At 39.9% G+C, this 24,282-nt stretch overlaps 1 protein-coding gene across 9 annotated transcripts in view; it reads left to right on the forward strand.

The window, feature by feature from the left end:
- The window catches only part of LOC102999060 (cyclin-Y-like protein 1), a 785,789-nt gene that overhangs the window by 140,991 nt on the left and 620,516 nt on the right, over nt 1–24,282 (forward strand). For 5 of the 9 annotated variants that reach the window (XM_057541111.1, XM_057541117.1, XM_057541104.1 and 2 more), the window contains one exon: nt 11,082–11,198. The exons of the other annotated variants lie outside the window; for them this stretch is intronic. In XM_057541111.1, coding sequence (XP_057397094.1) covers nt 11,082–11,198 — 117 coding nt within the window. The remainder of the gene's footprint in view (nt 1–11,081; nt 11,199–24,282) is intronic. 9 annotated transcript variants of the gene reach the window in all.

A 24,282-nucleotide genomic window follows, 5' to 3' on the forward strand; every position in this document is an offset into this window, starting at 1 on the left:
GGGGGCCAAATCCACTTTGCTAAAGAAAGTTCTATTGGAACACAGCCGCACCGATTCTTGCGTTGTCTGTGGCTTCTCTCCTGCTTCTACAGGAGTTGTACCAGACACTGAAGGACCTGCAAAGCTGAACTCTTGGCTATCTGGGCCTTTAAGAAAAAGCTTGTGGACCCCTGCTGTTTTATAAAGGGGTAAGAATTAAGTGTTTCCAGGAAGAGGAATCCTGACCCTGCCTCCCCTGGATCATCATCCAACAGGAAGAAGCCCCCCACTCTCCCCTGCTAAGTTTCCCTCTGTACTTTTCCTCCCTGAGGAGACGTCAGGTCCTTTGCTGACCACCCTGTCAGAGCAGACAGTTTAGGTGCCCAGGTTTTCTTTCCGAGAGGAGAATCTTCAGGCACACACGCTACACGGTCCGAGCTTTACTGGTTCTCCTCTGAGCTTCTCTGTTTTACTCTAAATCCAGCTGGCAGCCTTGTTGGCGTCCCCTGACTCTTGGGGTGACTAGTCATTACTCCTTTTTGAACGTTGGCTTATGCTTCTCCTAATGGTGCCTATTGATTTAACAGACCTACTACGCTCCTAGCCTTTTGGCTTCCTAGTGCCGGCCAGGAGGAATTCTCTGCCCAGCATTTCCTCATTTCTGGGCTGAGGCCCAGCACCGGGCCCTTCGCAAGTCCCTCTTGGCTCTTCTTCTGCATCCCTCTCCTGAGTATCATTACCCTGTTGTGATGATGGTTGATAATCAAGGCTCACTCTGTATGAGGCACTCTGCTCAGTACCTTCAATACACGATCTCACTTGCTTCACACAGCAACCCCATGAGGTATCAACTGCTAGGTCCCATGACCACTTCATTTACAAAGAAAGTAACTCCAGGTTTAAAAGTTTGCCCCAACTCAGACAGAAAATGATAGAACTGGGACTTGAACCCATTTGACTCTAGCATCTTGTAATCACAGTTATATCACATTCTACAGTTTAAATATAGATCAATTACCATCACTTGTGTCAAGCAGGATTTCCCCAAATCCATACCAGCTTTGGAGGACATAGGTAGACACTTGTTGAATACGTGAACTTGATCCGGAAGGAAGAATCTAATACCAATGTCTCTTAGGAGTTCTGGGCACACTGGTAGCATTCAAGAACAAAGCACTTAGGGGCAGTATTAGGAAAGGGTATGCTTGTTTTGACTTGTTTAAGGTAGAAGGAAAATCTCAAGATTGGCATGAAGTCAAATTCCTCTTTGAGTCATTTGTTTTTGTCACATAGGGTAGGATCCTAATGCCTCCACACTTGTCATACGGACTTACTGTACCATTCGGTAATTGCCACTGCAAAATGCGCACATTGAAACTCTTTCTATTCCAAATGGAGTGGATGCATTAGACTTAATTAGCATTTCTTCCTTTCACCAAGAGTATTATGTTAACAGAGCTTTTTTTTTTTAATTGTATGTTTAAAGAGACACAGGCAGACTCATATCAAGGCTGTTTAAAATTTCTAAGTAGAGAAAGAACACATAAGAATTGGAGTTGGATCCTGAGCACAGCAAATTTGGGGAGTTACGGTTAGCTCAGATATAACACCTTTCAGGTGGCAGTGGTCGTTTTTGAGCTCTTTTATGAAGACCGTGACACGATCCCTATACCATAGGAGCTTAAAGGCAAAGATGAAGTGTCTGCACACATCACATAGGGGATGTTTTCTACACTGCAAAAGAGCAGTAGCCCTTTCCAAGAAGATGTCATTGTCAAAGCTAAAAACGTTAAATTTCTGCATACCTTGATGAGAGAGATTTGTATTCTCCATCATTTTCATCAGTAAGCATTTTTGATTGTATACTGTTATTCCCTTTTAAATGCATTTCAAAGCACACCCTGCCGATTCTGGATTCTGAGTTTTTTCCGATCATGAACAATAGCTGTGTTTGGGGATCTATAAAATACATGTGTACAACCTGACACCTGTTGCTTTGGTGACACGGTTTGTTTGGTTTCTGTGGACTTAAACTGGTCACAAACCATAGTGGTACAGAGACAAGTTGAGGGATTTCTTTTTGAGGTGTTGAGGAATTCCCTTCTCCAAGAGCAACCCTATCCTCTCCCACAGCTGGTCTTGCACCACAAGTCTGACAACAGCAAATGACAATGCCAAGATCCACCCTATCCTACCACATTCCCAGGCATCAAAATTTCCTTTGCAACCAGCAACAGTAGCAACAACAACAGCTACACAAAGCACCCTCTCAGGAGATAACGATTTCATTTTTCATTTTTGTTCTAAACAACACTCAGTTACAGCACTCAATTAATTTCTTTTGGAGATTAGAGTCAGGCGACATTGCATCTTAGTTAAGAGGAGAGACTTGGATCCAGAGTGCCTGGGTTTCAATCCTAGCTCTGGCGCTTGTAAGCTGTGTAATTCTGGGCATGTTACCTCTTCTCTCTGTGCCTTAATTCTCTCATCTGCAAAATGGGGGTTCATAGATGTAGAGCACATAGAAGAGTGCTCCACACTCTTAGTGTTTATTAGAGGTGTTGGTATGTAAGTTTTAACAGGTGCATTGAAAGAACATTGGGCTGGTTGTCAGGAATTTGAGTTTTAGTCTCTTTTCTGCAATTAACTAGCACTTATCCTTGTAAAGAGGGTTGAGTGATCATAGATAAGTCAGTACCCATCCACCTCTTTCAGGTCTACATAAAACCAGGAGCCTGAACCTACTGGAATTTGGGATTTGTTCTAAGTCTAATAGCCTAAAAATCTGTGTTGCTTTATGACAAATGGTATATTATTGGTGGGCTGCTATCAGTTATGCTCTGTCTAATTGACTGTACCTAGTTTATTTTTATGCGTACTTTGGAGCTAAACATTAAAATGAAGGAATGAGAAATAGGATCAGTAAAAATCAAGTGGACGGGTAATGAAACGTTCTGCTGGGGACTCCAGGGGAGTAAGTCCCCGTCCTCAAGGAATGGACAGTTGTACAGTTGGGACAAGAGGTGGGCAATTCACTAGACACATGTAATAAAGTGCCTTAAAGGCTAGGAGAAAAGTTCGCTTGAAGGTAAGTGCGAGATGAACTAGTTATACCCATACAGACCCCTGGACCCCAGTCTTGTGGGCCCTGGGAGAGCTTCATTGAAGAAATGATAAAAGAAGCACATCTAGGACCAGCAGGAAAGACAATGCTGCTTTCTAGAAACTGGAAGTAATTCAGCGTGGGTGTCAGACAAGGGGGTGGACTTGGGATAGGGGTAGGGATTGACCTGGAACTGCGGCAAGAGATAAGGCTGGGGTGAGATTTTGAAGAGCTTTGCAAATGCTTTGCCCTCAATTATAATCAGATTACACCCAGTGATGGGCAGTTTAACAAGCTCCAGGGAAGTGACAGGAAATGTTCATGAGGAGAGGTGGTTGATGTCTTGGAAATTCACTTCGTAGACAATTTGGTGCTTTAAAAAATGACTTGAGTTATTACACTTCTTCCTCTCCTCCTGGTATCTGTAAAATATAGCTGTGTACACGAGAGTTGTTGGCAAGACAAAATCCTCTCTCCAGTTCTCTGTGTGAATGGCATATTCATTCTCACACTCTTGCATAAATCTGCAGAAGACTGTTTTTATACTATTCCCAAACTCCACGCTTAGGTCTTTGAGTCAGAGTATTTCATAATGTTTCATCGTCGATGAAAATCTTACAGTGTTTCTTCCCTTTCTTCTCAGAAGGGAGAACAAAACTGTATATGATTTTAATACCTATATTCCACGTCATGCTTACAATGTTATAAAGCAGGAGTGATGATTCCTCTTTTGTACGTAAGCAAACTGGGAGTATGAAGGTGAAGTGACCGGTTTGAGTTCTGACAGCTAAGAAAGTGCAGAGCTGGAATTTGAACTGAGATCTGCCGCTTCCTTTCTCCTTCTTCCCTCACTTATTCATCCTCAGACGTTTTCCTGACCCATATGCAAGGCCGTATGCTAAGGATGGATATACATGGGCACACAAGAACTTTTCCCCAACTTCTCTTTGAGATGAACATGCACCGTGCTCAGTGTTAACAGTTGTGCAATTAAAGCAATAAAGGAGTGGCCATGTTTACAAGTTTGGGGGAAACTGAGGCAGGGTATGTCTTGTTTAAATTGGAAAAAAATTAAGACTAAATAATTCCTCCCCATTGTACAGCATTGTTTTCCTGCTAAATCATTGTTCACTGAATACAATGGGGAAATGTAATCTTGTGATTAGATACATGTATTTGCATGGAGGCAGTCAATGCTGGTACCCACTGTAGGCTCAATGGCCCTCCCAACACAGATGGCTGGAGGATGAAACCAGAGTCTGTGGTTTAGTCTCCAGTCACTAGGATTTATAAACCTGCCTGCTTGGAGAATTCCCTGGCGGTCCAGTGGTTAGGACTCTGAGCCTTCACTGCTGGGGGGCCAGGGTTCAATCCCTGGTCAGGGAACTAAGATCCCACAAGCTGTGTGGTACGGCCAAAAAATAAAAAAGAATAAAAAATAAATAAACCTGCCTGCTTGTGGGTTTTTTCCTGATCTTTTTCCCTTAAAGGCAAAGCATCATCCACTCGCATTTGGGAGCAAGGCCTGATCTTCACTGTGAAAAGGCAGTCATTTGTGCCCACATACTTTTAGGGCTCTTGTAAATTGCTTTTGTGATGATCAGAATTTAATCCAGTAGAACCTTAAAGAACCAAATATCAAGTGACCTTTTCTAGACCCGCCTGTCTCCCACCTCATTTTCTAGAGGGTTAGAGGGGCAGCCAAAAGGCAAAGAATGTGAGGCTCTGGCATAACCCTGTGTAGGAAATTGCTCTGCTGAGAGCCCGGTGTGCCTGTTAACCGGACGTGGCCCTCTTCCCCCACCTCCTCCATCTGCCACGTCTTAGAGCTCGCAGGTGGGTGGGGTCCCCTCGGTTGCCTGGGGCTGCCATTCCTTGTCATAGTCTGGGGCATCTTCGTTGAGAACTTGAGGCAGATTCTTGAAATATCTTCAGTGATGGCAGTTCTTGGACCTTTGAGGGGAGATTTAACATTTCGTAATAGACAACCGTCGTTCGGCATCGTGTCTTGTATTTGGCCAGTCAGATATTTTGGGTGAGTATGAGCAAAGTGTCATTTGATTCCTTCCCCTCTCTGCTTTATAGCTTTGAAATAACTCTAGTGGCAGTTTGAAAGAAGTTTCAAAAAGTATTCAGAGCATTCTTCTGGGAAGAGATATAGCGTCCCTAAGTAACTTATTTTGAAGTCTAACTTTGGGTGCGTTCTTTGAAAATAAAATAGCATCCTTTACTTAAATATGCATTGATAGAATTATGACTTTTTTTGCCACAGGTATGTAATGAGTTATTATCTCACATTATATAATCCCGGCTATAGATACTGTTATTTTCTATTTCAGGTAGAATGAGGAGAAAGGAGCTAGAAACAAAGGAGCTTTAAACACAAAAAAGAGAAGAAAAGGAAAGAAAGGGAAGTTGTATCACTGTATGGAAAAACCTTTACTACCATACAGTAAAGAGAGGGTTTTCCTTCTTTCTTTTTCCTGCTTTTGGACACTTAAAACAAAAATACTACAGATTACTGCCTTCATGTTTTTAATGCTCTGTAATTGTGTACTGAGGCGAATCCCATTATTTTTAAATCACTTCATGTTGGAAAACAATTGGATAAACCCCACTTGGAGTGCCCTTGGGTCATCCCAAGCCATTTGGTTCTGTTAATAAAATTAAAACAATTGGGGGAAATAGACAGATGCTTTCAAATTGGCTTTAAAATTATGATGTCTGTATGTATGAAAAAGAGGACAGCTCTTGGGAACTACATAAAGCCCAATGCTTCATTACTATGTGCAAGAGATGTGAGTCAGAAGTAAAGATTTGACATATATTTTTATTTTGAGATGCCGTGCTAATTTACATCATTCAGCCCTTTCACTGCTAAACTGTAAAAGTCCATTAAGTGACTGAAAGGAATATACAAATTATCCACTGGCGCTCCAGGCTGAAGTTTTACATACACCCTGTTAGTCTATCCACCAGCTAGCTGCAAGATTCTATTAAGCAGTAAGTGAGAGGATTATATTGCCCTCAAACTGATTGTACAGAAGACTCTGCAGTCAGTCATCAGAGCCCAGGACCTTCTGAAAAGACGCCAAGAGATATTATAACTTGCTCTATCATGATTGTCAGCCTGGTTAAAAAACCCAGAGCTTCCACGTGGATCTGGTTCCCTCTGAAGCTGAGCTTATTTCCCCAGCTATTGACAAAACTGGGAAAATTCCAGTCGTGTCATCCACGGCTGCCCAATTCAGTCCCTGGTGCCTTATAACAAACGTGGCCCAGAAAATAGCGAGCTATAATCCAAGAAAACTCCGTGTCTGAAATGAGAATTCTAGGCTGTGAACAATAACTTCTGCATTCCCCTGAATGACTGTCCAGTGTTAACATTCCAGAAGCTGGCAGTTGCTACTGGAAATATTTTTGCCTTGTTTCCTCTTGGTGAATCGAAGGAAAACAAGTGCCCCATCGAGATCATAGGGTCTATTGGGAGCGTGTCTTAGAGCCATTATCAAAATAGATGTAACAGTGTTGCCTAGGTGCTTGGGGCAGCATATTTTTAGGATAAAATGCTCTCTTCATTGAATAGAAAAAGCACCAGGGAAGGTTTTTCAAGGGCAGAATCTTTGTAGACTCTGACATGAATCAAAGACTGTTGGGTGGGTGATCACAGCCAACAACAATGAACTAAGGAACTCAGTGGGAGGGCTTGGAAATTAGAGAGGTTTTCCTCCAGCCAAGAAGTTCTTTAGAATGATGTTGATTTGTTTTTCAAGGTATAAACCAGTGTTACTTAGTGAAATCAAGGTTATCTTCCATATATGTCAAGACAAATTTATTGAAACAGAACATTTGGCAGAAGGATGTCAGATTCATCGTAAACCATGTCTATATGCTTAGCTGAAACTCTATCATTTATGAAAATACTCAGGACCAGTGTATTTTCTTTCCATTCACAGCGAAATTTTTATAAGAATGTGGTGTTTTTTTCTATAGCTTGGGGAAGATTCCTTTACCCCAATGTAGTCATTTATTCATTTTTTACAGCACAGTTCAATCATTTGCTCCTGTGTGAAGAATTCACTGACTTTCCAAAGCACACTCTCAGCAGCTGTGGGGATGCATCCGTGTACACGGGTGTCTGGTGCTGACTTGAATCCAGAACCGTTGCACTGCACACTCAGTTGTATTGTGATTTGTTGACATGTCTTGTCTCCTCTGTAAAACTGTAGATTCCTTAAGAGGCAGGGACTTGCTCTTTCTTTCCCAGCCCTGCACGTGTACAAAATGGTAGGCTTATTGATAAGCGTTGAGGATTCAGCTATAAATGAGACAGAACTCTGCCCTCAAGAACTCATCCTAAGTCACTATTAAAAATTCTTCTGCCTTTACGTATCTCTTTGTCATTGAAGAATTATAGAATGTAGTGGTTAGAAAGGAAACTGGAATCCTTCTTTATATGTGATCTAAAACTCTCATATGGCAATTTGACAATTTCCCTTCTGTTTCTGAAGAAATATAAAAATCTTTAGACAGTCATTCAGAGAAGGGGCGTCTATAGATTCAGCTGCTATAATTGAATCACTCCTGAGTGTTTTCTGCAACATGGCTCCAATTCTTAGGGCACCCATTTTGTAAATGATAGTAAGTGTTATGATAAGATAAACATTAAATAGCTCTTTTAGTGCCACCCATCTGTATTTTCATATTTTATATTACTTTTATTCTTATTTATATCAAGATGTACTTTTATTTCCTTTAAAACTTCTTACAGTTTTGTTTTGGTTTTTTTTCTCTTTTCACACTTAACTCGCCAGAAACCTTTGTATTTTTCTATTTTCTCCTTGATAAGCTCTCCTGGTTTTGCCATGGATTTCCATTTTTGTCAAAGGTATTTTTGTAAGGTTTTGAAAAATTAACTAGATTTTCTTCTACTTTTTTTTCTTTCTAATTTGATTTGTGGAATGGTTTTCCTTGTGTTCTTCATTTTGCTTCCTAATGGGCCATCTAGCTCGCCTGACCTTGTGGACAGTACTATGTGACAGCATCATAATTGATGTTCAGAAAAATGACCTTGAGACACCAAAAAATATCACGTAATTTAAAATGTATTATTTTACTTATATACTACTTTTGGGTGGAGGATTTCTATTCCGCATAAGCAATAATCCTTGCCTCCAGGATCTGACCATCTCATGGATAATATGCACGTGAAAAGGTATAAAAGAATCTGGCACGTCTGTATATGATGAGAGTACCCGAAAAGATATGAGAACCAAGAAATCATTTTCTGCTAGGGTGGTTTGAGAAGTTTTCATGAAAGATTTGAATGGAATTTGAGTTGAACGTTGAGCCTTGGAAGTAATTTTAAGAAGAAAAGAGGGGCAAAGATAGATCATCCTCAGAGGGACGTCTGAAGGACACAGCAAAAACTGAATAAATCAAATTGGTGCATCAGGAAGTTCATATAAGGTAATCATTGTAATGTTGCTGGAAAAGTGGATGAGAGTCACATGGGGCAGGGATTTTGTGGGCTAGGTGAATATTTTATGTTTATTCCAGAGGCCATAGGAATCTATTGATTTTTTTAAAAGTTGATTTAACGACATGATCAAAGCCGTCATAGGAAGAGGAATATGATCGTGGTATGCAGTGTGGATTAGAGGGGGACGGGACGGAGGCAAAATGCCCAGTTAGGCGATAACTACCATAGTTCAGGTGTGAGCTCACACAGGCCTCATTTAGGGGCCTGTCAGAAGGGCCTTGTTGCGAAGGATGAGGATATAATGTTCAAAGAAGAAGAGGAACTGGTTTGAAAAGGAAGGTGATTATTTTGTGTGTGTGTGATGCTGGGTCATCCCAGTAGAAGTTTCCAGCACTGGGTTAAAAGGGATGGGGCAGGGGAACTTGTGCTCATGCCTTGATACTAGAAAGTGAACAAATGATGACTTCGTATTGACTTTTGAGGAACAAAAAAAGGGAAGTAATGCTGTTCGGAAAACATTTTTTTTTTTCTCTTTCTAACTAGTTATTGTTCCACTCTTCCTGAGAAAGCAGAGGCTTGGGTTTCTTTTTACATAAGTATAAGGAGAGCCATGTAGAGTGGAAGGATCTGGTAGTCGAATACTAATTAACCCCTAGAAAATGACTAGCAACACTCTCTTGATGCAAAATAAATTTTCAGTGAAAATCGCAGTGAAAAATCATTCATCTAAAGTTCAGATTCTAAATCCTTTTATTCTCAGCCGTGACCCAGCCAGTTTGGTTCCTTTGACTTATCCTTGGTTTTCTGTGAGTGTAATAATACAGTAACACAATAATATCTCTGAGGAAGGTGATGGTGTGTGCTTCTGTTGATGCAATTAATATTACTCTTAATATTTCACCTATTATGTTAAAAAGTAGGTGCTTTTATTATTATAAATACCCTGAATTAGAATGCTAATTTAGTCAATTTTGATAGGATTATCTTAAGTTATAATGCACAGGCTTTTTTTTTTTTTTTTGAAGCCATGCATACTTAACCAGTTCTCCGTAGTTAAGAGTGGTTAGGTATTACTTCCTGTTGAATTAGCAGTTGCTGAGTAGTTGAGTCTTTGTACAATCCTGCAATCCACTAATGTGATATTTAATGAGGAGACATCAGTCTGGAGAAAGGTAGTCAATATAAATCAGTGTTTACAAAGTGTGATTAACTCTGAAATATTTCATCAATGCTGTGGTCCCAGGCAGACTCTATGCTAATTACTAGAATCTGTGCATGTTTCAGGGGACTTGGATGGACCCTGGGTATTGCAAACATGGAGCAGCAAAATTGCAATTATGCTCGGACCGTCTCTGATGACAATTTATGCATTTGGTGTGATGACCTCCCCCTTCCCAAGAGGGCAATAAACAGAATGCATTTTCATTAAGATACTAATGCACTTAATCACAAGGGGAAGGGGTTAGGAAGTAACGAAAGACCTTCAAGCACTATGTGACAGAGCTGATAGGGGAGAGAGGCTTTATTTTAAAGGCAGCTTCTCTACAAAGCTGTAGGCAGCCCCAGAGCACTTCCCACACATAGTCTTTGGCACTAATTGAAAAATTGCAAGTTAAAGTTTGGATCTTCTGGCGACATCCTTATCACTTCAAATGTGTTGTTACTAACGTAAATGATGTAGACTGTAATATTAAAAATATAATTTCATAGCAGTTTATTTTGATTTATAGCACTTCCATGCAGCTTGAGTGTTTGGAATTCATTATGCAAGTAATTGAATAAACATGATGATGATGATGGTGATGATGGTGGTCATGATGGTTGTAATGAAGATGGTGATGATGATGGTTGTAATGAAGATAGTGATGATGGTGGTGATGGTGATGATGACGGTGGTGATGGTGATGATGGTGGTGATGATGGTGATCATCATCATCAGTAAACATTTTCCAAGAGTAAAATTGTATTGTAAGGCTCTGGTAAGTGATGAAGCGAGAACCATGTAACTTCAGTCCCTGCCCTCAAGGAGCTTACTGCGCAGTCCCAAATTAGCCTGCTGACCATTTTTCACATTGAGATTTGTACTGTTCAGTGTCAGAGAGACAAAAAGTCTGATGCATCAGGGCATTAGTAACCAAAAGAAGTCCAGGATGGATGGTACTGTAATACGGTTTTGATGTTGGTGTTTTTATGGAAATAATCCGCTGGGAAATTTCTTTCGGATCCTCAAATTCTGGAAGACCGCTACTTTGTATGAGTGGATGAAGCATAATTTTAAAGGCTGATTTTAAGCTTAATCTTTTGAAGAGCTTCACCATATATCTTCTCATTATTTGATGCATCTTCAGCGGTTATAGCGAGCATCTGGCTTCATATTTGTGACATCCTCATGACTGCCGTTGACTTTTTTTTGAGGGAGGACGGCAGGAGTAGCAGAGTTGGTGTTGCCTTGGGGATGCTAGGGTTGCCTGGGTCTTGCAAATCTAACAGCTTCTTTTCTTAAACTCTGTGTTTTAGGTAATATAGAATATAGCTGCCCTGCCACGAATGAATGTGAAATCACAAAGCGCAGACGTAAATCCTGCCAGGCTTGCCGCTTCATGAAGTGTTTAAAAGTGGGCATGCTCAAAGAAGGTAAGGCTGTGTGCTAGTGCTCCTGTACTTTAGGCTGGGGGTGTGGGATGCACAGGGAATTACAAAAATATTAGAGAAACCAGGCAACTCTGGGGTCACAGTAAGTATCCTGAATCTGATAGCAGAATACTCCTCCTTTATACCCGGACTTGCTGATCTCTCGTGGCTAACTGCTTGACATCAACAGGAAGGGACAAGGTAGGACACATCTGATGTGTAGCTAAACCCACCAGGTATGCTTGGCAGTTCGGGTTCTTTTCATCTTTACAATTTGCAGAAGGCAAAGGATGAAGGGTAGCCAAGAGGCTACTGTCATTGTCTTTTTGCTTTCTTTACACTACTAGGTCTACAGAGAGATCACCCCATCTTTACTGAGGTATAACTGACAAATAAAAATTGCGTATTTTTAAGGTAGATGACCTGTATTTCATTAATATATATTGTGAAATAATTGCCACAATCAAGGTAATTAACACATCCATCACTTCATATGGGTACCGTTTTCTTTCTTTTTTAAAAATTCATCTTAGGTTTAAAGCACTCTTTATTCTTTTCTAGTCTTTTCTTTGGGACTTAAATTCTATTATAAAGAGTTTGTAACAATGGTATTAAAATTGTTGCTTTCAGTTGGGGATAACAACAACAGACACAAAATAATAACAATGAGCATGTATTCCGTGCTAAACGAGTTGCCTAAGTTCACACAGCAGATGAGGGCAGAGCCAGGAACTGAACCCAAATAGATTCTAGAATTCACTCAAGTCTCCCACCCAAATCAAAGTTCCTGAAATCTTTGTATATTTCAGTATGTCTAGTGAAACTAACATTTTAGCTTGGAGATGGAGAAAAATTGTTCTTCTCTGTGGGAGGCCTAGGTTTAGTTTTTGGTTTGTTTTTAATATATTTCTGTATATGTATGTGCTTTGTAGATGTGCATTTTATATACTGCATTTAGGTTTTACTGTTTCCTTCTCTTCAGAAAATTTGCCAGAGTTTAAAATAAATATGATAATTTTATACAGTAACAAAATGGAAATATGGTCATTGAAGTTTGAAAGAATATGAGGTAAATTAAATATTTAAATGTACTGTTTCTGTTGAGTCATAGACTGTACCTTGTTCCTGGGGTCAGCCTTATGAGTTTGTATAATTTGTTGTTACTGGAGATCACCTATTTTTTTATAGGCTTTTTTTTTTTTTTTTAGTAAATTTATTTATTTATTTATTTTTGGCTGCATTGGGTCTTCATTGCTGTGCGTGGGTTTTCTCTAGTCGCGGGGAGCCGGGGCCACTCCTCGCCGTGGTGCGCGGGCCTCTCATTGTGGTGGCTTCTCTTGTTGTGGAGCACAGGCCCTAGGCACATGGGCTTCAGTAGTTGTGGCGCACGGGCTTAGTTGCTCCACGGCATGTGGGATCTTCCCGGACCAGGGCTGGAACCCATGTTTCCTGAACTGGCAGGCGGATTCCTAACCACTGCACCACCAGGGTAGTCCCGAGATCACCTCTTTTTTAACTTCTGAATCCAAGTAGATCCAAGTATTTATTCCTCATGAATGAACCAGAGCTTCAATTAGGTATGGCATCACCAGATCTCATAATTTTTCCTGGCTTGTTCTTTTTTTTTTTTTTTTTTTTTTAAATTTTATAGCTACTTTATTTATTTATTTATTTATTTTTGGCTGTGTTGGGTCTTCGGTTCGTGCGAGGGTTTTCTCTGGTTACGGCAAGTGGGGGCCACTCTTCATCGCGGTGCGGGGACCGCTCTTCATCGCGGTGCGCGGGCCTTTCACTATCGCGGCCCCTCCCGTTGTGGGGCACAGGCTCCAGACGCGCAGGCTCAGTAGCTGTGGCTCACGGGCCCAGCTGCTCCGTGGCATGTGGGATCTTCCCAGACCAGGGCTCGAACCCGTGTCCCCTGCAGTAGCAGGCAGATTCTCAACCACTGCGCCACCAGGGAAGCCCCTGGCTTGTTCTTATTCCAAGATTTTAACTGTGAACAATGTCATAGGAAGATGAATGAATCAGATTATATTTGGGTACGTGGAATTCATGCTATTTTTCTCTTGTCCACTAAGAATTAACTCCTCCACTGACTAGGAACTAAGAAGATTCTCCCAAAGTCTTCTCATCCTCAAGTTGAAAAATAATTGTAAACAAGCGTGTAACTTTATCATTAAAGCCTTATGGAAAGAGGACCAAGATATTTTGCCAAGTATAAAAATAAAATAGAAAACAGATTGCCTGCAGCAACATGGATGGACCTAGAGATTATCATACTAAGTGAAGTAAGTCAGAGAGAGAAAGACAAAAATCATATGATATATCACTTATGTGTGGAATCTAATAAAATGACACAAATGAACTTATTTACAAAACAGAAACAGACTCACAGACACAGAAAACTAACCTGTGGTTACCAAAGGGGAAATTGAGGGGGGAGGGATAAATTAGGAGTTTGAGATTAACAGATACACACTACTATATATAAAATAGATAAACAACAAGGACCTACTCTATAGCACAGGGAACTATATTCAATATCTTGTAATAGCCTATAATAGAAAAGAATCTAAAAAAGATATATATATATGTGTGTGTATATATATATATATATACATATATATATACATATATATGTATATATATATATACAACTGAATCACTTTGCTGTACACCTGAAACTAACACAACATTGTAAATCAACTTTAATTCAATAATTAAAAAAAGAAAACAAATTGCCTAGTAGGATGATTCAATTTACATATAAATATATTTTATATAAAATATGCTTATATTGCATTTATATTAAATAAAAAAATTATACAAATTTGTACTGTAATAATTTATATTAATACACACACATTAGGATGGTATATGCATGGAGAAACAGAAGGAAGGATAAAGATTGGTACCAGTGTTAACACTAGTGAAAAAAAGTCAGGGTAGGGAGTACTTTTCTTGTTTACTCTATAGCTTTTGGCACTGTTCGGATTTTTCCACAGTGAGCATGTTTTGCATTTATAATCCATTTCCTAAATATTTATTAAGTTCCTCTCACGTGCCAAGCACTATCCTAGGCTCCAGTGATGCCGCAGTGAAAACGACAGACGTGGTTCCTCTTGCTAGAAGAAAGCTTATGTGGAAGATACTAAAAGGATAACAATTTTAACAAAGGAAAACATATGAATAATAATCCAATGATAACTGCCCAACCCATATGACAAAGAGTTTTCCTCTGAGTTAGGACAGTGGTGATAGCTGACTTTCTTGTGGTGGAAACATTACCTTAGTAATTGCCTTAAACCCCATAGCAGAGTAGCAAACAAAACATATTTCAGAGTGTAACAAGTGATTGACAATCATATTTTTGGTCTTAATTATCTTTATATTGCCACTTAGTTGAGCTGTAGAGACTCAAACCAAACTTAACACTCATTCGAAAAGGCTTAATTAGAGTTTGGACTTGAGGAATCGTTATTTTCCAAAAGCAAATCAATGTTTTAAAAATGTTATAAAAGTAATGTATCAATTAACACTTTGAATGGGTGTGTCCTAGATTTGGATTTTATTGTCAAAAACTAAAATACATGGAGATACGCCTCCATGTCCAGGGAAATAGGATTGTTTTGATCAGTTTGATTTTGCTGCTACAGTGTACTCACCTATTTGCCCTTCCAGGTTTAAGGAGGAAGTAGAAAACATATTTTCCCCTAAATAATTTTCCCCATTGTGTTTTCAAGCAGGAACAATCTTGAAGGGTGGTTAGAGTGACTGAAAAGGTGTGAACTGCGTTTAATTAAACACTGTTGGTGAAAGTAAATAGGACGGGTGCTTATCTATAATTCACACCTCTTCAGTTGCTGTTATCAAGCCTTTAGAGGGACTGTTTTCAAGGGAATTGCTGCTGTTGCTGATATACTCAAAAAATAATTTATTTTCCTTTACTTCCTCGTGCCCACTTTGGTGGAAAAATATCTCTAAGCCCCTTCCCCCAAATAGAAAGGAGATGATAGTTATGAGTAAATATGGAATACTCTTTTTCTTGTGTCCTTAAAAAAATACAGTGAAATATTGCATTACACCCTGCATATAAATGCACAGTTACGTTTGGCCATCTCCTTGGCTCAAGGCTTACCTTCTCAGCCTGGAGAGAATGATACTGTCTTAAACGTATCTTTATGGATGGAGAGGGGTTTCAGTCCCATGCAGTATGTCAGAGATCATGATGTTGTAAATCTATTCCAGTGTAAACCTGTTCAATTCGATTACCGGTCCGTAATAATATTTGTCTCTACAACCCCCGTGTCGGCCACAGCAGTCCATACAGGCTGATGGTACAGCAGGTCGGGAAATTGACAGACCAAATCTATTTAAACAGAAAACAACATGAGTTCCAGAATCTGAAATGAAATCAGATTTCAACAGCTTTGATGGGAATCTTCTTTCCTTTCACAGGTATTTTTATTCACCTAGCCATGTGCATCTTCGATAAAATGCTGCTTGAGGGAAATGAAGATGTTTTCATTAAAAAGGGCGTTTATAGAAAGATGAGACTTTTACTCTTTTAAAAATAATGTCTTGGTTTTACTGACTGGCATTTCTACTAAGGATGTGAGGTACAAAATGGAAGTGGTGGCTTAGCGGGTAAACAACTCCAGTTACATCACAGTGTGTGTTATTAAATTCCTATAAGACGTGGCTTCTCATTAGTCAGCACCAGGATCATATCCAGATGAGCGATGTTTGGTTTTAATATTAGAATTTTTGAATCAAAAAATTGTTACCAGTGGAAGCAAAGAAACAGTTGTGTGGGGAAAACAACAAAATGCAACAACATAAAACTGTGAGAAGTACGGTTAAAAAAAATGGTACTTTGTTCAAATCCAAGTGGTTGCACCATTCCGCATCCTGAAAAATCCCCTTCGCTCTTTCTGGGCTCTACTTTCTGCCAAGCCTCACGAATGATGGGCCAGCATTATTTTTTCGGCATGATACCATACTGTAAGTCAGAGAAAACCCATCTGTTACAAGAGACCTAGTCTCAACATTCCCTTCTCATTGTTTTCAGGTATTGTTTATGTGAAGGAAAAAACAAGAACTAATCAGCGTGCACCTATAAATCTGGTCAAGATTTATTTTTATTTTGATCTTTCTCCTTAGTTGTTTAAAGGCTATTGTAGGACATACCGGTTCTGTTTTCTGTCAGTGGCAAACAGATATTTTATGAAAGCAATAATTATTTTATTTATGTATAGAATTCACAGATCAAAAGATTGAAGAAAGGCTTTTTGCTCTTTATTGGCGTGATGGGTTTCACCTTGGCAACTCAAGTATTTTTCTTTGACTCTTGCACATGAGAGCAAGAGATGCACATTTGTGTGCAATATTATATTCCCCAGCCAGGCCAGCCTGCATGCCATAGTACAGATGAATCCAGGCAGCCTGGCGGACTGGTTTAGTTATTTCATGCCAAGAAATTGTGCTTTTCACTTCGCCTTTAAAAAGATGGTTACTTAACCTTTCTAATCATCACTTTCATCATTTGCAAAATGGTAGTGGCAATAATAGTATTTGCAAATAAAATGTTGTTGTGAATAGCCAATAAGATACTGCAGGTTAGGTGCTCAGCATACCATGTGACCCAGAGCAAGGACCAGATCAAGGTTAGCTATTGTTGCTGGAGACGGTAGGGGTCAAGCTTTAAGGTCAGGTGGAGCTAGATTCAAGCCCTGGCTCTGTCTCCTCCTGGACCTGGGGCAAGGTATATGACCTCTAGGACTCACTTGCTTCAACCTATTTATTTATAAATATGGAACTTAATCCTTTGTCTACCAAAGAAAATGGACAAATCACACACCTTTTCAAACGTGCAAGAAGAAATATAAGAATTCTACTAACCTCATAGGTACATTAAATTTTACTGAGGTGACATTGATATCAGACCATCGTGGAAAAAAAATCAGAGGAGAGAAATAAGTTTTAGCACACCTCCATAAATATTAAGTGAGCTTCTCCCATGTGTCTGGCAAAACATTGTGTTTTGGCTTTTAATTCTGATTTTCCACAACCTTGCATTGTGATTTTAAGCAAGTCCATTCAACTCTGCCTTCATTTCCATATGTGCCGGAGAGCAGTTAGACTACTTTCTTTCTCATCTCTTCTATTCTAAAATTCTATAAGTTTTGTTAAAAATGATATAATGTCTCTAGAAACATAGTACCAATATATGACACAAAGATACTTATAATTATTACTGCTGCTGCTAACTGTATCCATAAGTTTGAAAATACAATAAGAACTATGATTCGATAGACATGGCGAGTGAATTGTGCTACTTTGTCAATTTTGTCTTAACTGAATAATTCTTTGGATGCTTTGCATCTTTCTAGAAAAGCAGGAGGTACATACCTCCTGGTCAGATATATTTGAAGTTTTGTTGTTAGATTTTTAAAATAAAAACATTGCCATAAGTGGGAAAGGACAAGAGCGAGTTTATATAATTTTAAGTGCCTTCTGAATACTTCCTTTGGGGGAAAATGAGTCATTAAAACAAACAAAACACATAACTATGTTATGTGTTTTGTCGATAACCGTATTTACCTTTCATACCTGATTTGACATCTTTAAAGTAAGTTTCTATTCCAGAGGTGCTCAATATTTTCCTCCACTTTTTAAAAGTCTAAAAAATAGAAGGGTGAAGATTCTAGGCTGGCAATTTACAAGATATGGTATAATCGTGAGTCTTCCTGTTCAGGGTAAAGTCAAAGCAGTGGTTGGGAATCAGCATTTGAAATGTTATTCAGTGTGGAAAGGCACAGGATATTACGGTTTTATTATCACCTTAATACTCACTGTGAGGAAAATAGTGGGACCCTGGGTGTCAGATTCTCATTACTCAGATGAAGAACTCCAGGTTCAGAGAGTTTTAGTAACTTACCCAAGGTCCCATTGCATATCAGTGGGAGTGAGATGAAAGTCAGGTATGTCATATTCTCAGGCTCCTCCTGTAGCTCTATCAAGCCATGTTGCAGGCTTGGCCCATAAAGGGGTCTTTCCTGCTCCAGCTGTGGGTCGATTGCCCACCATCTCAGTATAGCAGGCCAGTAGTGGCCCGAAATATTCATTTAAGGGTGGAGAAAATGGGAAACAGTGCTGGCACTCCCAGGAAGCAGCAGAACTTGTGGGCTTAACAAGGGGTTTGTGCCTAAGATACATGCATAAATGGCGTTCCTAAGGAAGGGGCTTTTCCTTAGGATTCTGAATGGGGAAACCAGACTTTTCACCTGGAGTTTAATGAGGCCACTGCAGATACAGATAATGGTGGGGATCGGCCCGGGAAAGGTCTTTACAGGATAACTGAGCAGCTAGAATATTGCGCATAGAGTGAGTTGGAGAAGGCATTGTGTATCAGGAGCTGTGGAGGTGAGAATGGCAAGGTTAAAGATACTGCATAGAGGGACTTGCCTGGTGGCACAGTGGTTAAGAATCTGCCTGCCAATGCAGGGGACACAGGTTTGAGGCCTGGTCCGGGAAGGTCCCACATGCCATGGAACAACTAAGCCTGTGCACCACAACTACTGAGCCTGTGCTCTAGAGCCTGTGAGCCACAACTACTGAGCCCATGTGCCACAACTACTGAAGCCCAGGTGCCTAGAGCCTGTGCTCCACAACAAGAGAAGCCCCTGCTCACCGCAACTAGAGAAATCCCACACGCAGCAACGAAGACCCAACGCAGCCAAAAATAAGATTAATTAATTAATTAATTTTAAAAAAAGATACTGCATAGAACAATGCATTCAGGTCCGTTCATTTTGGTCAAGCTGAGTTAGTGTCTGTTTCTAGATAGGTCCCTGGGAAAGAAATTAACCTGAAAAAGTATGAAGATCTAGAATGATCTTTCATTTTCATTTCTTGGTTCTCTAGTACCTTAAAAGGCTCATGCCATCTATGCCCTGCTTAAATCTTTTGGCTTGCCAAATCATTTAAAATCCATCGAGCATTGCCAGTCTGTGTAGAAGGGAAGGCCCTCATCTTTTGCTCTCTCTCATCGATTAATAAGACCTACCTCATATTTGGGGAATCTTTGAGTGGAAAAAATGATAGGAGTATAGAGGATCCCTCCGCAGTAGAGGATTCTTTGTGCAGAGACCCTATTTATTCTGAGCTATCTTATCATAATCCATAGTGTATACTTCCTATTTCTACTTTTTAGTTTGGAGAAGGCATTGTGTGTGTGTGTGTGTGTGTACACATATATACATACATATGAGACAGAGCACAGATTATGCATTTATTCATTTAGCTGCCATTACATCTCTCCAATCAGTTGTCTTGAGCCCCCAGGTTATAAAGAAAAATTATCCCAGAACTGTTTTGCTGCAACTCCAGCTTGTGTTTTGATTTATATATGGCAGTGGGAACTCTGAGAGTCTTCTGGGTTTACCCTATCAGCAGAAGCAGCAAAGAGCAACTTACTTACCTAATTACCCTTCTGTTTCATATCTTCCATTTTAATAAAATGTTCATTTAAAGGCTGTAGCATTTTTCCAGGTAGATTCTCTTTAAAAAATACAAAAACTACTCAGCCCATTTATTAACAAACAGATTTGTTTTTGCTTACTTAAAGAACCTGCTTAGTGCAATTTATCCTAGCAAAATATCTTTTGTAAAAACCTCTGAAGAAGACATTGCCAAGGTGAATTTTTTTTCCCCCAAGTCTAATATCATTATGCTACCAAGTTGAAAACAAATTATTGGTAGGGAAATTTGGGTTCCTACTGCCTTCAAAAAGGAGAACAAAGAAAAGGAGAAAGCTTTAATGGTATTCAAGGAAAATATTTCTCTGTTAGATGACAGTTAATAGAACTGCATTGACCTCACTGGTATTTCTTGCACTCTCTGTTGTAATATTATCCTAAGAAGCTCCCTCATTAATGCAGAGTATTAAACAAAACTCTCAAGGTATAATGTAAGCAATAGCAAAGAGCACTGTTTTCGTGAGCTCTGTCTTGACATTAAGCTGTTGGGAATATACTTAAGGTGCCACGAAGACTTATTTCGTGTACAGGTACTGCACTGCCAGATGGTGACTTTTTTGGGTTTTTTTTTGTCATGCTTTGTTGGTATGAAAGCCTGAATAGTCTTAAAATGAATAGCAAAGATTTTGAGGGTAGGAGTAATAACACTTATTCGTGAGAGCTCAGTGTGCATTAGGCTATGTACTATGTGCTTTAGTTGGATTTTTATTTTTTTTTGTTAATCCTTATGGTGACCTCCAGAGGTGGGTATTTCCCCATTTCACAGAGGAAAGAAAAGCTTAGAGAGATTATGTTACTTGCCAAAGTTCTCACAATGCATGATGGAGTCTGGATTTTAGAGCAGGCGTTCTGGCTCTACTGCTTATGTTCTGTATTTGTTTAATACAGTAGGAATATTCTACTATATATTTAGCTTGGGATTCTTCAGCAGCTATGGGTATTATGAGATACTGAGCTCTTAAAAGATTACTTAAATAAACCAGTTTTTTTCCGAACCAGGGCTCACTTGATCGCTTTGAGTTCTTCACTTCATGTCCGGAAATAGAATGAACTGTGTCGAAAGGCAGTTAAGTTTCCCATCACTATGAGAGATGATGTAGAGAACAATTTCAAGTGTCATGTGGGGATTAGACTAGAAGATCTTTCATGGTGACTTCGCACTATGAGATTCTTGAGATCTCAACATAAACTTTGGAATAAAGTTATAAACTGTGTGAATAAACATCAGTAACACTTAAGCTGTTCAGTTCCTGGGAACCCGATTTCGGGGGTCAAGCAGTGTGTGACATCTTATTTAAATCCCAATTGGAGCAGAGAGGAACGTTTTGTTTCGTGACATAGTTTTACTCTCTGGCTCCAGTTTTTAGTTAAGTGAAGTTCAGAACCAAATTCCTTATAAGTTTTGCTTTTGTAGAGAGCAGTGAATCTGAGTCACTGACTTTGAATACCATCTGCCTCAGTTGTTTTGAGGATGTGGCCATAGTGGACCCCTGGGATATTACAATCTTATCTGTTTTATAAATGGGGAAAATTGAAATACTAATGTTTTAAAGATTTGTCCATGACTCTGTATCTAACCCACGTGAGTCTTAGTCTATCACGTATTTCCTGTGGACCTTTGGTTCTCTGGAACCATTTTATATTTATATGTTTTTTGAAAATAACAATTACATTAGAAATGAAGTGGAGAGATTCTCTCATGTGAACTTACCAAACACAGCACTGAGAATTATTGGAACTGAATACATCTATCCTTGCTCGCCACCTTAGTGTGAGAGAGGACAGAAAGATTGCAATTATAAGGAACGGTTCTCTTAGCTCCCTTCCTCGTGCTTTAATGGGAATACTATTAATAGTTAATCATTTATTTGATTGTCCTCATTTGTCATTTCCATTTGTGAATTTGAAATAGGAAGCCAGCATTTATCTAATATGCTACCAATTTTTATACCTTTTGGATTATTAAAAATCCCCAATGGATTTTGCCCCAAGGGGGAAAGAACCTGCTTCAACATTTGCTCTTACACGAGAAGTCTAGTGACAGCATGGTAAGTGGGGAGGGGAGGTCCCTGCCATATAGGACTCTGTTGGATGTGGAATTTTTCCCCACCAGCCTCCAGACAACAGATTTTTGTTCCTTTCCACCAATCCCCGCATATATCAACGTGACCCTGTTGTTCATGACATTGTGCTTAAATTTAATGTAAAGGAATTCTGGTATATATTTGAATAAGACCCGTTTAATGAAGAGCTCCATGGTTTTATTTCCTTTGGGCACCATTCCTAACGTGTTAGTTACCGTGCTTGTTGAGGCTACGCAGAATTCTGCTCCCTCTGTGTTATCCAAGGCATCAGACATGATTTCGTTCACTTTGAAGTCTCCCTCAAAAGAAATCGAGCACTGGCTATTTCTTGAGAGATTGTTCTGGAGTTTTGCGTCTCTCTCTCTTAGTAGGTTGTCGAGCCACCAACCAGCTTCCCTGAGGCAAGCTGTCTGCAAAGGAATAAGCCAGCTGGCTTGGCCAAGGTTGATCAATGATGAGCGGCAGGCTGGGTTCCAGGTTCACAAAACCCACTCAGTGGAGAGTAGGTCAGCGGCTTCCCCAAAGCCAATTAGCTGGCAGAAGTCTGGGGTGCCTGGTGCTAGCCAAATTCCCTGAGCCTGATGGTACTGGTGGGGAGTCCATCCTTGGGCTTCCTGGCAAACCAGACTTAAGTGAATGGCAGATTGTGCTGTTTGAGAGCCAGTGTGGCTTTGTGGCCACGAGAACAACTATCAGAGCCCTGCCACTCCCACCCAGCCTTCCCCGGGCAGACAGCACAGCCCAGGCGCCTTCGAAGCTGCTTGCCAGGTGCGGTGGAGCTCAGCTGAGTATCCACATCCTCATTTTGTTTTTACCTGACTTCAGCTTATATGCTTTTTAATATTGACGTGACTGTGAATCATGCCATTAAAAGAGAAGCACATGGAAATGATTTTGGAAGCAGGAAGCTTTATAGAGACCTTTGACAGGAGTGTTAGGATTTCCACTCTTAAAGCCCCAATTGTAAGAGCCCCTGCTTCTACACGGCGGTCGGGATATCATGGACCCGATGTCAGAACCCAAAGGGAGGGTTTCTTAGTGATTGCCCTTGGGTTAACCTGTCTCTCCAAAAATGATGTGTATCTAAAGTCATAATCCCTTCCCTATTATTCTCAACGATTACATTTTCAACTGTGAAGTCTTTTCTACATAGGCTGCGTAGTCCTAGCTTTAGATGCCTGGGCTGTTGGATTAGCATTTTTTAGGTGTATTTGGGATGTGGGGAATTGAAGGAGTAGACTATGTAAGAATGAGATCATTTGCATTACCTTGTTTCACTTAGCATGTGTTTCTGCTTAGCTCTGTACTGATTTCTGGTTCTGTTTCTCAGTTCCAGCCAGCACGTTACCCACTTAGGAAGTGAAGTTCATTTTGCCCGGCCTGCCTCTCAGTTCTCAGCTACAAGTGTTTTCCTTGTGGCCTCCTGAGCCCTTATGTAGTGGCTTTTCTATGTCCAGTTAATTTCCCCCAATTAAACTTTTCCCTCATACCTGACTTTTTTGGGGCATACAACTTCCTCTTCCTTCTTCTGCCCGCCCCCTGCCCCACCTTTTGAACATTCTTTTGTTCCAAAATTTCTTCTAAAAGCGAAGTTTCTTCACCACCATAGTGAGTTGCCATTTGGTGGTTTCCAAGCTTATGACCTCCATAATTATCCCCTCCCTATCCCACCCCCCCTCCCCCGGATTCACCCCCTGCTCCCTTAGACATTTATCTCCAGGCCTATTAAGTCTCTTCAGTATCAACATTATCATAATCATTAGTATATTTGAAGCCAATTAAGTGACAATTACTCTGACCTTAGCCAGTCTTAGGTTATTATCAATTCATGCATAATTTGGAAATATTTGGAAGGAATGTGGATTCTGGCCTTATGGTCTAATCGGTGTAAATATTTCTATGTGCTGTCCAAGAAATACAGCCTGTTCATTATAACATCTAGAGTTGGGGTCGGGTTATTCCTCTGGAAGCTGCTTTCTAGCAACTTATGGACCAAAATCATACATATTCGCCAAACCCATCTTCAAACATTTATTCATCCACTTTTTATCCACCCGTTCAATGAATATTTTTGAGGCATGACTCCATACCAATCACTTTATTAATGCCAGGGTTAAAAAAGTGAACATGACAGACAAGTTTCTGCCCTCATGGAATTTATGATCCATCATCAATAATCATAAGCCTGATTATTTACAATTATATAGATTTTTCTCCCTTCTGAATTTTACCAGCCTTTATGTTGTTTCATACAACTTAGCATTTTAATTTCATGTAGGGAAGTAGAGTGTAAAGATGAAAAGCTCTGTGTCTCAGATCAGATGGGGTCTGTGACTGTGGATCGAGCCCTTGTAACGTGTCTAATGCAAAAGAAGAATTGAATGTTTAATGTTACTTAATTTTAGTTAAATTAAATAGCCCCATGTGGCTGGTGACCAACTTACTGGACAGTGCAGACATAGA

Source organism: Balaenoptera acutorostrata, chromosome 1, assembly GCF_949987535.1.
Source record: "Balaenoptera acutorostrata chromosome 1, mBalAcu1.1, whole genome shotgun sequence".
NCBI classification, from domain to species: domain Eukaryota; kingdom Metazoa; phylum Chordata; class Mammalia; order Artiodactyla; family Balaenopteridae; genus Balaenoptera; species Balaenoptera acutorostrata.